The sequence below is a fragment of the Falco cherrug genome, chromosome 5, assembly GCF_023634085.1.
Source record: "Falco cherrug isolate bFalChe1 chromosome 5, bFalChe1.pri, whole genome shotgun sequence".
NCBI lineage: Eukaryota > Metazoa > Chordata > Aves > Falconiformes > Falconidae > Falco > Falco cherrug.
Window position 1 is genome coordinate 37,111,341 of NC_073701.1, and position 17,013 is coordinate 37,128,353.

The 17,013-nt window shown below is 49.1% G+C and overlaps 1 protein-coding gene across 8 annotated transcripts; it reads right to left on the bottom strand.

Moving 5' to 3' along the window:
* Positions 1 to 1,340: 1,340 nt before the first annotated feature.
* Positions 1,341 to 16,768, bottom strand: LOC102051942 (suppressor of cytokine signaling 1-like). 8 transcript variants are annotated; one of them, XM_055712404.1, is made up of 6 exons: positions 16,623 to 16,764; positions 15,405 to 15,469; positions 13,182 to 13,309; positions 10,607 to 10,772; positions 6,252 to 6,376; positions 1,341 to 2,970 (listed from the first exon to the last, which is right to left on the bottom strand). In XM_055712404.1, the coding sequence occupies exon 6, from the start codon at positions 2,902 to 2,904 to the stop codon at positions 2,224 to 2,226; it is 681 nt and encodes a 226-aa protein (XP_055568379.1). In that variant the 5' UTR covers positions 2,905 to 2,970; positions 6,252 to 6,376; positions 10,607 to 10,772; positions 13,182 to 13,309; positions 15,405 to 15,469; positions 16,623 to 16,764; the 3' UTR covers positions 1,341 to 2,223. The 8 variants fall into 8 exon arrangements, with proteins under 8 accessions (XP_055568379.1, XP_055568380.1, XP_055568382.1 ...); XM_055712405.1 differs by lacking the exon at positions 13,182 to 13,309; XM_055712407.1 differs by lacking the exons at positions 10,607 to 10,772; positions 13,182 to 13,309.
* Positions 16,769 to 17,013: the final 245 nt, after the last annotated feature.

Sequence of the window (17,013 nt, forward strand, 5' to 3'; positions counted from 1 at the left end):
GGAAGGATTTGGCTTTGCTGTCTGCCAAGATCCCTAGTCCTTGCATGGGTTACGTTACTTGGATAGGGCTGCTTCAGGAACTGGAGATACCAATAACCCTGAGCAACAGGGTGTGTGTTTGAGCAGGGGATGCACGGGACTAAACTCTCAGGGTGGGCTGAACCCCAGCCCCTCTCATGATACTGCTTGGGGTAACGCAGGACACCCCAGCCCTCACCCAGTGCACTACAGCCTGACTTGGGCATCTGAGGCCTCCAATTCACCACCTCTAATGGACCCAGTGACAATGATGGATGCAATTACCTGCTTAGCTTTTTGCCCTGGCTCTACACAAGATTACAGATCTGGTGGCAAGCAACATCATACCCGCGTCAGCTGCCACTGTGCACGTGAACCCTGTGATAGTGAACAATCCCAGCTCACGTTTTTGCACCGGGCTGAGAGCTGCAGGAGCTGCAGGGCCACTGAGCTGCCCCTGGCCTCCCTGAGACCAAGAGGAGCAGGCAGCAAGAAGATGGCCGCTTCTCTGTCACTTACTCAACTACCTTGGTTCATAAGCCAGTGCCCCGAGATAGGAGGCCAGGCACCTTGCCATCAGCAGAGTGACAAGACCCTCCAGAGAATAATTCAGAGTGTCTGAGTGAGGCTCCTGTGATGAATCACACCCTGTGTCTCTCTCCCTGTGCTGACCGCATGCTTTGGTTCCTCAGATAAGGTACCTGAAGCCAAAAGAGCAAATTCAGAGTAATCTCTCCCCCCATGCAGTTTTTTCCCCGTACAGGTCTGAAGGGGAAAACCAGCATGAGCTTAGCAGGCTGCCTGCCTGACTATGGATGCTTGGCTGCATGCAAAATGGTTTGGCTCAAATTTTACAGTATCTGAATTTCTCCTTTCATGGAGCTGTTTTCAGTCACTTATTTTTAAGACATCATACCTGCCGGCACCCCTGAAATGAACCATAGCCCTATTTACGTCAACTCTGTTCCTCTCACCTTACTCATCCTCACCAGTTCGAGTTCATTGATGCTGTGCCCTTTTCTAGGATCTTCAATTACTCATTTCTTTCAAACACTCAGTACAAATTATAGGGTACTAAAAATAATTCTGAAAATCTCACCCATACATTTTTAGAACTACCTTCTGTTTAGAAAATTCTTTACTGGATTACACTGTAAGATGAATTAGATTTATTGTTCCCAGCTAGGTCGATTCATTTATGTTCTGCTTTTGGTCTTTATAAGACATTTACTTGTTCCGTTTCAGTTTGATTGCCATGTCTCAGCACTAAACTAATCGGGTTTCTAACACTGCAAGGGAATGAAAATACTGCTATGTATTCATTGACTGTAAAAAATAAGTATAAAACCATGTTTATTAACATTTTAAAAAGTCTCATATAAAAAATTCTTTGCCTTTTTTGAGGCAAAACCAAAACATCTTTTTACGCTCTATAGGTGGCAGCAGCATACTATCAGATGAGCATAAGAAAGGGTGCTAGATCCCATCTCTTCACACCCTCCCAGGGCAGACCCAGTTCTCCAGTCGAGGGTTACCTCTGCAGGAATACCATGCCCTTAGTTAGTATAACATAACTCATCTGCACTCCCAAAAATCTGTTCAAAGAAAGCAATGCAAAAGCCAGTGAAGCTGCACGTATCGTACATAGCTGCAATGGTTTCCTTCTAGTGCAAACATTGGCCTCTGAAGTGCCAGGCATTGCATTCATGCTGCAGGGAGCGAAACGCACCCTCGCTCCACCATGGCTGTACGAGTGTCCAGTCAGCACTGGGGTCGTGCCCACCGATGCCCAAGCTGCACTGCTGTGGGAGCGGACTCACCCACCCCCACTTCACAAGGGCAGATTTGTAGCAGAAATGAGCTTAGACACTTTGGGGTAGAGGAAAACACAGGGCTGACCTGGGAGGACAGGCAACTCACCTTCTTCTCAAGCTTGTAAATTATAAATGGAGCAAAGAGCAGGACTTGTTTGGGGGGGGAAATCTCTGCTCTTCAGATGTGGCTTTACCCCAGGCATCTCTGGAGAAGGCCACATGCATTATGCACGTACAAGGACACGGCTGTCACAGTGAGAGGGTTCAAGTCATGCTCCCCCCGCCCTCCTCTTCCTCTCCCAGCAGCAAGTCCAGCCCCACCAGCATGGCGTGTGTCCCACCAGCACAGCCATGTAACAAGCACCTCCCTTTGTCTCCCAGACACATGGCATCATCTCCCAGCCCAGGACAGAGAGGGGCTGGGGACGACGCTGCCCTCTGACCCACCCCTTCTGCCCACGGGTGAGACAATCTTTGTGGGGCGCATCCCTGAGGAGCCCCCCAGCCCTGCTCTGTCCCCCGCTGCAGTGCCAGCAGGCAGGCTCCGACAGCACAGTTCTCGCAGTGTGGGCACTAGCCGGCGGCTCCGGCACAGGGGCTCGGAGAAGACCAGGGGGGTTCCCCCCATCTCATCGAAGTGCAAGGGGTTGTTCCGGGTCCCCGCCACCACCAGCTCCAGCAGCTGGACCACGCAGTCTGAAAACCAGTTCTTCAGGCGGAAATAGCCCTCTTGGAAAGAGATTCGGAGGCTGACCGGCCCTGTCGGCATCCGCACGCTCAGGCTGAACAAGCAGTTCCCCTGTGAGCTGTCCCGCACCAAGTAGGTGCCGACGGGCTCACACTGGAGCTTGGCATGAGCCTCCCCCACGGACAATGGGCCCCAGTAGAAGTCGCTGGCCTGAAGGATGTTGAGGGACCGCTCCAGGACCTCCCACTCGCAGCTGCGAAACATCCGGAAACGATCGGGCAAGCTGGACGGCACAGGGCTGGGAAGAATGCTTCGATGCTGCCTTTGCGGATGAGAAACAGTGGTGTGCGTGTTGTGCAAATCATCTGGCCTCCCTCTGATCATCTCTCAAAGAGCCCATGGATCCTGGAAAGATGCTGCCTTTACCATGCTTCCTCCTTTGCATCCAGCCTGTAGGACAGAAGGAGAGTGAGGCAAACCCAGTACCTTCTTCTAACTGGGCAAATGAAGACACTTCACAAGGGAGAAAGAGCAGCAAGAGTACCAAGGAGCTACTGCATGTCACCAAGCCCCAGCTGTAGGGACAATCAAGGATATAGGTGCAGGAAGGGCTCCAGCTGGGTCCCCAGCAGCACAAGGTAGCACCTTACAAAGCTCCGCATCCATTGGGTTTCTGTGATTCACAGCTAGGGGCTCCCCAGCACACCCTTCAGCGGGCTGGTTTGAACCTGGCAGATCTTGGTATTTCAAGACTCCCCTCTGTTGCATGCTCAGGGGCTTTTCAGAGTGACCTTGAGACTGACAAGGGGAAATGACACCTCACAACAAAAGGGAAAAGTTTCCCAAAGCAAGAAAGTATCATTTACTTTGTCATTCAGTGAAAGGTGGAAAGGTTTCCTCACACCTCTCCAATCCTTCTGAATCCTGTTCAAAAAGACAGACCACTGGGCTTAAAAGCAGCAGAAGATGGGACTGAGCCTATCCCACCAAACCCTGTGAACCACTCCCTCACCCCCGGACATGCCTGTTTTACTGTGCAGAAGAACACAAAGGTCTCAGATCAAGACCCCTTCGAGAAAGTTACATCATCAACTTCAGGGCTGGGACTGCCACAAATGAGACCACTTAACATGATAGCAGACGCTGCTGATGTCTGAGGAACAGTTCTGCTCTGGCCCTTGCAGCCCCCCAACTTCTGTTTCTGCTGGAGGGATGCCTCCCCCCGCCAACAGACAGTGCTGCCTTCTCCCAGTCACCGTCCTCTGCTCATGAGCTTCGTTCAAAGTGCCCTCCCTCACTTTCACAAATTTGCTCATCTCCTGCACCTCATACCCAGTGTTGAAGTCAGCAACTAACTTCAATTATACAAAAAAATACATATTCTGCATGTGTGTGTGTATATATATATATATATGCATAAACATAAAAACCACAGCCCCAAACCAAAGGCTCATTCTGTGAGAAGCTGAGCTGTTACATACCGCTTCCCCAGGCTTGACAAGTCAGTAGCTCACCGCCAAACCCTGCCCTTGGTCCCTTGACACACTCCATTAACCCAGTCACACTCGCTGACAGCGCAGCCGTGCTCAGAGCAGAGCAGGCTGCTGAAACGCAGCCTGCAGTGGAGGAAGACATGCTTCTCTGTCTCCAACAGTCCTCACAACTTGCGGGAGCATCAGGGCTCACAGTGGGCAGGCAGCCTCCCAGGGAATATGCAGGGACCTGTGGAGGGCTTGCTCTAGAGGGAGAACTTTAGGTTAGGCTTAGCAACTTGCGAGGTTCCCCTTACTTTGCACACTTTGCCAGCTATTCAAAAGCCTTGTGCTCCTTTTGGTGCTTGTGCCAGCTGGACGGCCATGCGGAGCTATTCTGCTCCTGGGGAGAGGACATGGAGCAGCCATGGCCAAACAAACATCTTTCCCTTGCATGGGCACGGTAGTTTTGGAAAGGAGGCATCTGCCTGGCAACGTTTTGCCTACAGTCATCTTTTCCCTCCTAACATCTCTCTCAATACTTAGCAGTAATACCATTAATGTAGCTGTCAGGCACATCTCCATCCATGGAGCCATAAACACCCTTTCCAAGAGCAGCCTGGGAAGCTTCTTCAGTTTCTAGCCCTGTGATTTGCAGTCCACAAGCTGCTAATGTCCTTGATACTGCGCTGAATGCTGCTGATCCTGCCCTTTAGATACGTGTCACTGTGAAAGGGAAATTACATGCTTAGAGAAAGGTGGGAGGGGTAGGAAGGAGTTAATCAAGTCAGGTTTTTTATTTTCTATTTAAAAAAAATGTAGCAGTTGAAGGCTGCTCCGATGGTTCAGCAAGTCAGAATAAATCTCAGGGGAAGTTGATTTAGTGAGCAGAATGCAAGTAAACAGAATCACCACGTGCAGCGACTAGGGCCATCTTTCACCACTGAAAACTCAGCACTGTAGGTGCCACAAGAAGTTACAGCATTTCTGTCCCTTTTCTTCTCCTCTCTACTGGGTGAGGAAGCTATAGAGCCCTCTGACATTAGCTACTATAGAAAAACAGGATCATACTCCTGCCAGATGCCTCCACGGCTGCAGGTATAGCCTCAGGGAAAGCAAGAAAGAGACTTGCTCCCACCAGAAGTCACACTTCCCAAACAGCAACTTCTCTTGGGTCCAAACAGAAACTTTGCCAATGTCATGGGTCTAGGTTGGAAAATTAATTCAAGCAGGAAAACAGAAGCAGACAGCTGTCTTTCATTTCCAGGCTAGTTTTAAAAATAACAAACAAATAGATAATTTGTTTAAGGCTGCGATGCTATTTGACAGAAAAAAAAAAAATCCGAACATGTTTGTCCCAGTTTTCAACCTCCAGTCCTTCTCCCAAGTCCTTTAAGAAAAATCCACTGCTACTAGAAGTCTGACTAACTAAGAACTGAGACTGCGTCATCACTTCAAATTCAAAGTAAATGCAAAATTGCACCCTCACAATTTGCTCACTTGCTTTGAAATCTACATATGGCTCAGAGCCTCAGACGGCGTGAATTAGTTTAGCTTCAGTGACCCACTTCCAACAGATGACTGCCTGGCCTGCAGCACAGTACGAGTTATATTAATATTAGCTCTTGAAGCGCTTCCTGATATTACCTTTAAGGTTCACTTTTAATGGGTCAAGAGGTCCTACATGTACATGGCCTCCCACGTCAAGGAGGATGAGCAGACTCTCAGGATTAGGAATAAGCCAGCCCATGGGTGAATGAAAATGTGTAATGAAATACACATACAAATTACTTCTGCTTCTGATTTGCCACACCACGATTTACTTTCCCTCCCCCCACTCCAAAAAAGCCCCAAAAACCCCAATGCCCAAACATGTCACTACCTCCCTACTATAAGACAGTCAGAACAGTGCTTGCAGCCAAAGCAACACACCCTAAAAAGCCAGCGTCCCGCTAATTAAAAGGCTGGATAAGTTTCTCCAGACCTCCTGATTTACTGCAAGTTCAAGAGCTTTTCCAAGTAAGTGCTCTTGACACAGGGCATTCTGCTTTCCTCCTTGCTCACTACACAGGCAAGGCAGTGTACTTCATGTAAGGAGACAATTCTAGTAAACCAGGGGACTGTATGCAGCCTCTGGTGTCAGCCAAGCCAGCCCTGCACCCTGGGGCTTGACAGGTCTGGCACGTTCAACAGCAGCCTCAAGTACTCAACTACAATGCGTTCTTGCACTCTTCCTCCAAGACACTAGAAAGAGCTTACCTCTTTACATTTACCACCCATAGGGATGAGTTTCTGGAAGTCAGGCCTGGAAGTGGTCCAAATTCAAGAGCTCCGATGCGGCACTTCCCAGTTTTTGCAAAGCTTTACTTAAGAGCAGATCCATCCTTTGAAAAGAAAGGGATGTCCATCAAACAGGTGACTAAGTCCATTATTTCACCCTAACGTGGATCTAAAATACAACAGATCTGGGAACAGGTTGTCTGTCTCAAACTCTTTGACCTGTATTATTGTAGAAGCATGTATACAGCACTTCAGAGAGCAACACAGACAACAGGTTATTGTTGTTGTTATTATTATTATTATTGCTACTTATAAAGCCATGAGCTTATTAGGTCCAGACAGTTCTCAAATGGCCTAAGGACAAATGCAAAGACCATAAAGTTGCCATCATCTTCTGGAAGCAGGAAGCATAAAACCCAAACGTTAAGAGACGATGGCAATAGGAATAAGCTTAAGGATTCAGAACAGCAAACTCGGCAACACACAACATTCAGAGTATCTTATCTGAAACCACAGAGGAAGCCATTCACTGCTAAGTTATTACAGTGACCCAGTCCATTCTGGCTGCGCTTTTCTGCCCTGCTTCCCTAGCTCTCATGGCTTTCCTTTGTCACATCACAGACGGAAAACAAGCCCCTGACCTGGTAGAGCAGCACGCCAGCACGTGTGCAATTACGTGTCTGTCAGTGGATCCATCAGCAAGCTGAAGAAACCAAACCCAGCCTTCTGCATGCCTTTCAGAGGCAGTCCCTGTAAGGCTTCACTTATACCTATACTACATTACTTAACATCACTTCTCTGCATCCCCTGCAGCGGAGCCCAGACCAGGCACACACCCCACAAGCCACATTAACTGGCAGCTAGCAGAACTGTGGGTCTATCCCTAACTACCTACCCGCTCCAATTGCTTTGACATCTCCCCATTATCAACCCTGCAGTTCCCAGAGCAGTTAGATGGAGGGTAGAATAATTTGGAAAAGCTCTCCCTGCGGTACCCTGCAAGCCCTTGCAGCAGCACAGCGTCGCCGTTCCAGGCAGCAGAGCTAGAGCAGACATCTCTTGTTTGCACGTCTGCATCCCACAGAAATGCGCTGCCTACTGATTTGTGGCTGGAGAGGATGTTTCAAAGCAAAGTTCAAGCAAACAACTGAAAGAAACCTCCCTGGTAAAAGCCAAGCATGCAGTGTTGTGTTTTAATGGTGGGCCAGCCTGGTTCCCACAGCCGCCACCATCTGCCACGCGCTGGCAGCAGCTGTCACTGCTATGGTGCATGGTCACACCAATGCCTCTTGTCACAAGCACCCTACCACGGCCAAGGTGACCAGGGCTGATCCAGAAAGAGCTTGCAGAGGGGGAAGGGAAAGGCAGGAGACGCACAGACAGACATGTGCCAAAGAGCACAGAGGGAGCTGTGGTTAGGCGAGGAATGTGGCACAGCTTAGTGAAGAGGACTAATGTTAATCACAGCCAATTTCTCCAGCACAAAGCAGGCTTAGGAGACATTGCAGTACCCTCTATCTTTTATGCCATGGCTATAAATAAGAGTTTCATGTGAGGCTGCCATTATGTCTGACATATGAGGGGATATATGTAAAAAAGAAAAAACCCTGCACCCCACATGCATACCTCAAAACTGCGTTTCCCTATACAATCAGCATTCAAGTATACAAGATTTAATAAAATAAAATAAGCTGATACAGGACACACACTTTGACAGTTCCTGCTTCCATGCAGCAGAGATGCTGAGCAGAAGGATCCTGCAGGCGGGCTCTGGGAACCAGCTGCTGGACACCTTGCAAGAGGACTGGTCTTATCAAACCCTTCCCAACATTCTGGGGTTGGAGAACACACCTCAAAACCCACAGATAACTTCCTATGGATCTGCAATTTAGGTTTTGTACTTCTTACCATAATTTTCTATGATGTGTTTTCTGCATTAATGTGACACGTTGCTGATACAAACTAAAAGGTTTTTTTACCCCAAGAAAACCCACAAGACAGTACAATGTGCGCCAAATATTCTTCAAGGCAGGGAAGCCTGCAAGCATGTTTGGTTTCTGCATAACATGCTTTAAAAAAAAAAAAAAAAGGAAGGTTGCAGTTTACAAGGAAAGCCAATTGCTTTTGCTAGACTAACTGAAAGAGCTGGAAGAAAGATTCTGCTCTCTGGGTCCCCTCCTCACACCTTGGAAATACTATGCACATTCAGAACAACTAATTCCAAATTAAACAGCCTGTTCCTCATAGAAATAGCCCAGCGTGAAACTGTAATCCTGCCATTTCAGAGTAACAGAGAAGTCACATCGCTTCCCTGAACTCAAAGACCGCTGTGCAGTAGCCACAAGCAACTATGGCTTGCTCCACAGCAAGTAAAACTACCAAAACTACCAACTGACTTCTGGCCAAAGACAGCTTCTACTGGAGACTGAAGTACTCCCTCCCCCGCCGTCCCATAACCGGGGAAAAGAGAATTAAAAAAAAAAAGTTAGGAAAAAAGAAATCTGTAGGGGTTTCTCCTAATTTTCAAAGCTGCAGCTGAGCTTACCCTGCCGTGGCTTAAGGAAAGAAAGTTGCTGCTTACCTCTGGCTAACACCAGCATTTTCGGTAAGCAAGGGAAGCCTGGTCATGTTGCTCCTGACGTTTGCAGTTTCATAGTGAGCAGCCACCCCTGCGAATGTCAGTGCAGCACAGCTACGCTGCACTCAGCTGGGGAGCACAGCCTCTGCGGGGCTGCCTTCCCCGCCTCCCCACTGCCGGCAGTGGGGAAGCACCCCCCAGGAAGGTGACCTGGGCTCTCCCCGGCTTGGGTGAAGAAATGAGGAGAGGGCACAAGGAGGAGGAAGAAAGAGGTGAAGACAACAGTAGTCCCTCATGGCTCCCATTGGAAATGCTCTGTCCTGTCTCCCTGCTGAGATCAGTGGGAAGTGGGTAGCAATGCCCAGGGCTGCATCCTCGCCCTCCGCTGGAGCGGAGCCCTGCATCCACCAGTCACAGCTCCTCAGCCTTGCCAGCTCCCCCCATGCCCAGACCAGCAGCATAGGTACGTTTCCTCCATTCCAGCCTCTCTCAGCTAAATTGACTTTTTTCAGTTGTTCCAGCACCCTGTTTGAGGAAACTCATAAATCCTGAGAAGCAAAGGCCATCAGCCATCCCTGTGATGGCCACAGCCTCTTATCAAAACCATCACATTTAGCAGGAAAGGAATTCAAAGCAGCAGCTAACTCTTAAGAAATAAGCAATGTCTGCAGCTGGTTCAGTACCATGACCAGAACTAGAATGTTTGAGAAGAGTCCCAGGCACTTAACCAGCCCAAGTCAGAGCACAGAGGTACCAGGGAGAGATCCTCCCTTGGCTCTTCCGAAGGATCAGCTTCAGATGTGAGGGGCCATTCAGCAGTAGCAATTACCGTGCCTTGAGAGGAAGGGGCAAGGGTCAGAAAGCATAACTAAGTTTTATAATGGGGGATTTCCAACACGCAAAATAAACTAGTCCTGAGAGTCAAAAGTGAAAAGAAAACCAAATTAAGTCATGAGAGGTTATTTAGGAAATCTTAAAGTGATAGACCATGCAGTCCTCCCACAAATGATGGCGCAGAGATGCTGCCTGGCTAAGAGGACAGGCTTGGCGGACAACACAGGTCATGCTGCAGGTATTAGCTGTAGGTGCAACAGCTTGCAAGGGCATCTGCCATGGATCAGAGGCACCAAACACACACACTACAAAATGACAGTCCCTGCCCAAATCTCTCTACAACCCCAATAATCCTTCAGAAGATGAAAAGCTAACCCTGGCAGAGCCGATATAAAGGAATATAAATTACTGACAGTAGGGAGCAAATTTACAATGAGGATGGCTGTCATGAAACTAGGACAGTAGGTAGCCAAGATAAAACAAGACAAAAACCAGAAAACAAATGGCATTTTCAGTTTATCAAAAACAGAAAACCTCTGGGCAAAGCATTTAATTGACTGGGACACCAGCAAGGGGGATGAGGACACTGCAGAAAAGCTATGTGAACAAGCAGATATTCTTTTCTTTTGTACACAGGATGCTGAGGACATTCCTCAGTACTTAGCATTGTTTAACCTGGAGAGGGAAAAATGGGTGCTCTAGCAGAACAGTCTGGGGAAAGGGACATTAGAGCAGAAAGTCAGCTGGACACAGCGGACTGTCCCCATGGATTTTGAACAACTGGGAAATGGCTGGTTCGGATGCAGACAGAAGAGCTCTCTCTAATCAAATCAGCTGCGACTACCAATTGTCAGAGGGCTGCAAGCGTTGTAAGGAACATTTTTTGACATGCGCTACTAAGGCAGGAGCACCACATGGCTACCTGACTGTGGGAGAGAGGCAGACAAAGCTCCCCATCAGGAAGATGGTATCTGAAGAAGCAACAGCTGCTGGGACATGCCTTGTGCTTCCCCAAAGCCTCCATGCCAGAAGCAAGTCAAAAACCAAGACATGGTGCAGGAGGTAAACAGCCGGCAGCATTCCAGGACCTGTAAAACAGATGGACACAAGACAAGGAGCTGTCACATCCCGGGGTGACAGGAGGTGGAAAAGGGGTGTCCTGAGAAAACCAAGGCGTTTCAGTTTCAGCCCCTGCACATCTGATCGTCTGTCTGCTACCCTCCCAGCTGCTGCATCTTCCCCTGAACCGACTCAGCCCACTTTGCAGAGCATACATCCCTCCCTGCTGCTTGACAGGCCAGTGGGTGCAAGTAGCCCAAAGCCTCCCCCAGCTCAGGTGTGAGAGGCTCCCTTCCCCCTGCCCATGCAAACACACGTGTTGACCAAGGTCCCTTTCTAGAAATCCCCTCCACCAGTCTTCAAGCTGCCATTGCTGGCAACACCTTCAACACCAGAGCTCTAACTTCGCCCCACAGCTGGCAGCTTCCAGCTTCATGTTACTTAGATCTAGGCAGCCAGCTGGAAAAGCAATGAGGCCCCTCCATCGCCTTCCGAGGGCAAACAGTGACAAGAATCACTTCACTCTCTGCAGGCCAGAGAAGTCAAAGGTCACTCAAAATTTGGCAGGCTGGCAAGCACCAGGAGTTCAGGCAAGACTCTGTCCTGACAAATGCAAGCATGCAGAATTGGAAAACAAACTGGGTCTGTATTTCGAAGAGCGATAAATTAAGTGGCACAGCTAACCAATGAGCCGAGTAACCGTGCTGAGGGCTCATTAACAAAAGCTCTGGCTCTGAATGCAAAAGCAGTCATTAAAAACCAAGAAGCAAACACCAGCACGAGGTTGCAAAATGGATGGGTGGGAATGTAACAGTAATGTCACCACCTGAGATAATACGTTCAGTTCCAGTCACATTAAATAATAACAGATAGAGCTGAAACAAAGGGGACAGGCCTAAAGATGGGTGATGAGAAGTCACATTTAAGTGTTCAGACAGAAAGAGACTGGAGAAACTTCATGCTCAGTTTAGAGGGCAGATGGATACAAGTAGATGCAATAGAAAAATACATGACAATCAGGCCATTCTTTTTATATACTCTTTCATAAAACTGCAAGAGAGGAAGTTCAAAGGTGACTGAGATTGAAAAGTAACTAATTTTAAAACTCATAAAAGGAAAAACTCCAATCACATAAACATTAAAATGCTGCTGCTGGGGAAAGTGAGAGAGCTCATCTGAGGAGTCTCATTTCTCTCTCAAATGCCTCTGCTTTGTTTCTGTAAAGCACCCACCATGCTATGCTTTAGCAGACCTTCGGCAGAGGAATCCAGCAGCAAAGGGCTGGGGTTTTTAGCATCACCTTTTTAAGCCACCTTTTAACCATTCAAACTTTAAAAAAAGACTAAGAGGAGCCCAGCACAAGGCATAAAGGTCCTTCAGCTGTGCAAAACTGAAGAAGTAAACAAGGGTATACAAAGTCACTATAAAGAATCAACTATTCCTGCTGCAGAGTAGTTAAAGCAGCTCAGCCTGTTTTTCCCTCATTTTTGAACGACTAAAAAGAACAGCACCTATCACTTGGATGTGCTGACTTGAATACTGGTGTGCATCCTGCACAGATGGCAAATTTCAGAGATTACTGCTAAAGCTGCTCAGAATCAGAAACGGCTGTGGCAGTGATGTTAGAAAGAGACACTCCCTCTGGTTCAGCATCCCCTTGAGTGGGGCTCTTTGTCCATCATGTCACTTAGCTAGGCCTTGGGGGATGAATATAACTTCTAGCAGGGGGGATTGCAGAATGTTTCTCCACTTCCAGCTTCCTCCCCTCAACATTCCTAAAGTCTCACCAGAAAACAAGAAATCAAATGCAGACAAACAGCAACATTGCTGGTCTATCAAAAAGCATAATCAAACCACTCCTGCAGGCATCTGGGCACATCACCACCAGTGTGCTGGCCCAGGCAAACCTAAGCCAAACCCCTCTCAGCAAGGCACCTTCAGCAAGCTGCAGAGAAGCCCAGCTACACAGTCCAGATTGCAGGAACAGGAATGGAGATCTTTGACATTCTCCAACTGCTAACAACCACACTTACTTTCTTCCCTGACAGCCTTAACCTAAGTTTCCAAACAAAGTTTGCTACCGAGGAAGTACAAAAGCTGTTCCAAACTGTTTCTGAACTGCAGAATCACACACACACGCAAAAATCCCCCTTGCTGCACAAGTCACAATCTGAAGTCAAAATTTTTCTTCAGCATTTGCAGGGAGTGAGGGGGAGGACAAAATCTCTCTGCAACAAAGGCAACTGAATGCTGCCAGCTTAACCCAATTTTGCCAGCCGCGGCTCCAATGTAAAGCTACAGCAGCTTATTTGCAAACTTAATATTGGCACCGTTAATTCTTTCCCTCATACTTTGCATGTGTCCGCGAACAAGAAGCACAGAAAGCACATGGGGAGCAGGAAGGGAGAAGGCAGAGAGAATGCGCATTATCAAAATACCTTGAGAGCAGTTCTTGGAAATGTGCAGCCTGCAAGCCTGTATCAGACACTCATTTCCTGTGAAGTGCACACAGGCCTTTTCATTTCTCCACTGAAGAGGACAAAAATAAGGGGGGCAGCTCTAAAGTCTTCGAAGACAACACAAAACCAGCATTTAGCAATTGTACTAAAACTGAATGTAACATTTTTATACTATTAAATACCTATTGGACAGAAGCAGATTCCCAGAAGTTTTTAAAGTAGGACTTTCTATACCTCTCACTTCTAAATCTTTACTTGAAATCTTGCACTTGGTCAGGGAGGGGAAATGAATTTTACTCAAGTCATTCTGACCACTCGCTAACACAAAGCCACCAAATCCTGCAACATCAAACACCACTGCATTTGTGTTTTTTTAAGGGTCTGAGACCGATTTCAGCAAAATGGTGAGCTACTAAATACCTTACCGAGGCAGAAAGCTGCAGGATATGCACAAATGCAAACCAGAAGAGCAGGCAGTAGTGAAGTAGACAGACAGGATAGAAGGGGGTAAATTGATATCATGCCCCTCTTCTGCCTCTACTTACATGTAATCAAGGGTCTAATTAATGTAGCATTTAGTTGCGTTATTTTAAATAAATATATGATGCCTCCTAACGAACACACACTTAATACCTTTACTCAGTATCACCCCTGTATGGCATACTCAGCTCTTGTACCATCAACATTTTCATTTACAGAAAGATATGCAGGTGCCCACTCCTCCCAGCTTGCGAGCTTTCAGCAAGCACCAGTAGCCGAGTTCTGCAGCAGCCTGGAGTAACGGCTCAGGAACGCACCACCTCCCCACAGCTTTTATTAATCTAACCACAGCGTCAACTCGACCCAAATGATGTCATATTTAAGTATTGGCACTATCTGTTTATTGCTGACCGAACTAAGGTAGGAGAAACCAGAAGACAGAAGCCTGTGGGTGGGTAAGGGGAGATGGGGGTGGTGAGGAGCTACAGGGAAAGACTCAGGAGGAAAGAGCAAAAGGTCCCCAGTGGGGACAGAGAGAAAGAGGAGCAAGGGAGGAAACACAGCTCCAAAGGCACATTTTCTCCTTTGTTTCTGAGCAATGCAACCACAGTATTAGTGACAGCAACTAAGAATTTACCCCACCCAACTCCAGCTCTATACTTGCGCAAACTGACCACCAACTTCACAGAAATCCCAGTTGGATTGAGGGTAAGAGGCACTGGCTGCGTGTTTGAAGCTGCCATCTGGAAACTGAATTTGGCCCTCTCTGAGCAGGCATGGCAGTAGCAGGGACACACACCTGGGAGGATGTGCAGAAGCTCAGCCTTTCCCTGGCACTCCCCTAAGCCTGCTTTGTGGGACCCAAGCACAGTTTACCTGTGCGTTCCAATGAAGCTTTAAACAAAAGCCCTGTGCTGCCTCTCAATGCCACTACATTTAAGCAAGCCAGGTTACTGAAGGATGTATGACATATCAAGCGATAACAAGGAGCACAGAAATAACAAAGGCCCAGCTGCCAGCCTAGCTCAGGAAAAGATGGGAACCTGAGTGGGAGGTTGGCATCCCAGTAATCCTGCGGGTTTGTGCCCAAGAGCCTTCTACTTTGGAGGGGACAAGAACCCATACTTCAACAACTACTTTTTAAATCACATACCCAGCAGAATCGGTCACGAACACAGCAACAAAGATTAGCTTCATCTGCTGCAACTGGCCACATCTTGTGGTAACTTGATTCAACCAAGACCAACATTATGTGATAATGGAGCCTCAGTCCAACAAACTTCTGTGCATGTGCATAATTTTTAAGCACGTGACTATAGCCCTGCTGTGTCTGAATGGGCTATTTGACATTCACGCAGCATCTGAACTGCAGCTACGATTGTTTGGAGAAAGAAGATATGCCTGCATACCCTCCTAAGGGCACAGTTATTAGAGAATGAAACATCAGGAAACTAGTTACTTCTGATCCCGCTCCATTTTAGAGTTGAGCATGCTCAACATGTGACTGGGTTTTTCCTTTTAAGTTCTCTGAGAGTTGCAAGGACTAGAACTAGCAAACAGCACTGTCTGGACCACATAGTCCTAAATAGCAGCTTGCTAACAATACTCTTTACCCTCAACTTTCCAGAACAATAGTCAAGCCACATCCCCCTCCTTCATCCACGCAGGGGAAGAAAAATGCCAGGGACATCAATTCAACATTCTTGAGCTCCTCTCAGTTACCTCCAGGGTTCATCCCAGATCCTGTTTCCAAGCTTCTATTGAGCAGGAAGGAATACACACTTAATCTGATTTTTTTAAAAAAGGAAAGAAAAAAAAAAAAGATTGTAAGAGTAGCATGAGCTGAAGTTTTAGGTGGTAACTATTCCAAAATTCTCAGTAAAAGCGCATGTGTTTGTGGGAAAAAGTGAGTAGCAGACCCTACATGGCTGTGAGCACCATGACTCAGACTGCACGAAGAAGGAGGTTTTAGCGATAACCTTTGCCGACAAGGCTTTTCATGGGCGCGCGGCACCGATCTTCTGCGAAAAGGCAGGTGTGCGGCTGCGTTCTGACTGTGCTGGGTCTGGAGGATGGCAAGTTCCCCTGCCTTTCAAGGGCAACCCCTACGGGCACACACGCTCCCGGTTCACGGTTACCCCGTTCCCCTGGCACGCCGTCCATCCTGGCCCCTGGCCGGCAGCTTGCTTTTCCAGCTACAACTCAGCGGAACACCCTGCGCGCCGCTTCTCCCGTGGTTTATGTGAGGGGGAAGAAGCAACGTGAAAACCAAGTTATTACCCGCTCCCCGGACCCGTGCGGCTGCTTCCCCGCAGACCCATCTGAGACAGAAGTTACCGGTTTCACTTTAAAACAAGCGTCTCCCTGCTCTGATGCTGCGGAGAACACCTTGACGCCAGGACGAGCCCCAAGCTCCACGGAGCCTCCCGGGCTGCTCCCAGCACCCCACCGCCACCCCACCCCAGCACACGGCTCCCTTCAGGGCCGGCCGGTGAGTGGCAGCACCCCAGGTCCTCCCCTGAGCCCCGCCGGGGAAAGCACCCCAAGCCCCGCACGCCGCCTCTTCCCCAGCCAACAGCCCCAGCGCCGCCCGGAGCCAGACCGGCCGCGGGCTGCACCCCCGGCGCCCGCCCTGAGAAGCCACGGGGGGCCGGAGCGGTCAGGCAGAGAACACCCCCACCCCCAGAACGGCCAGTTTCAGTTACCGCCGCACAACTTACTCTCGGCGCCTCCGGGGCCGCAGGCGGGCGGGCGGCACTGCCGCCGGTGCGAGCGAGCGCTCAGTGCCGGGGCGACAGTGGCGCTGCCCGGCCCTGCCCCCGCCGCCCTCCCGCCCCGAAGCGAAACTGAGGCGGCCCCGCTCCCACCGCCCGGCGCCGCCGCGCTCCGCATCCCCCCCCCCGGCCCCTCCACTGACAAAGGGGCCGGTGCGCGGCTTACCGGAGGCGGCGCGGCTGCCCGCCGGGCCCTCTCGGCCGCGGGGCAGGCGGGCGCCGTCGCGGCGGCTTCGACTCCGGGGAGAGCAGCGGAGAGGAGCGGAGCGGCGGGGGGCGGAGAGGAGGGGAGGAAACCCCCCAAGTGGTTCTTTTCCGAGGAAGGAGCCACGGGGGAGGGGAAGGGGAGGGGTTTCTCCCTCCTCCACCACCCCGTCTTTCCACGGCGTGGGTCTTGCAAGGGGGAGGAGAAAAAGTATAAAAGAAAAAAGTTGTGGGGTTTTTTTGTTTTGTTTTGGGTTTTTTTTCTTTTTAAGAAAAGATGGACGGATTTGAGGGGAGAGGAAAAAAGAGAAAAAAGGAAGAAGAAAAAAGCAGCTGTGAAAGCCCCTCCGCCG

Excerpts from the sequence above, each read along its gene's own strand:
- LOC102051942 (XM_055712401.1), bottom strand. The coding sequence starts at position 2,904 with ATGATCAGAGGGAGGCCAGATGATTTGCACAACACGCACACCACTGTT.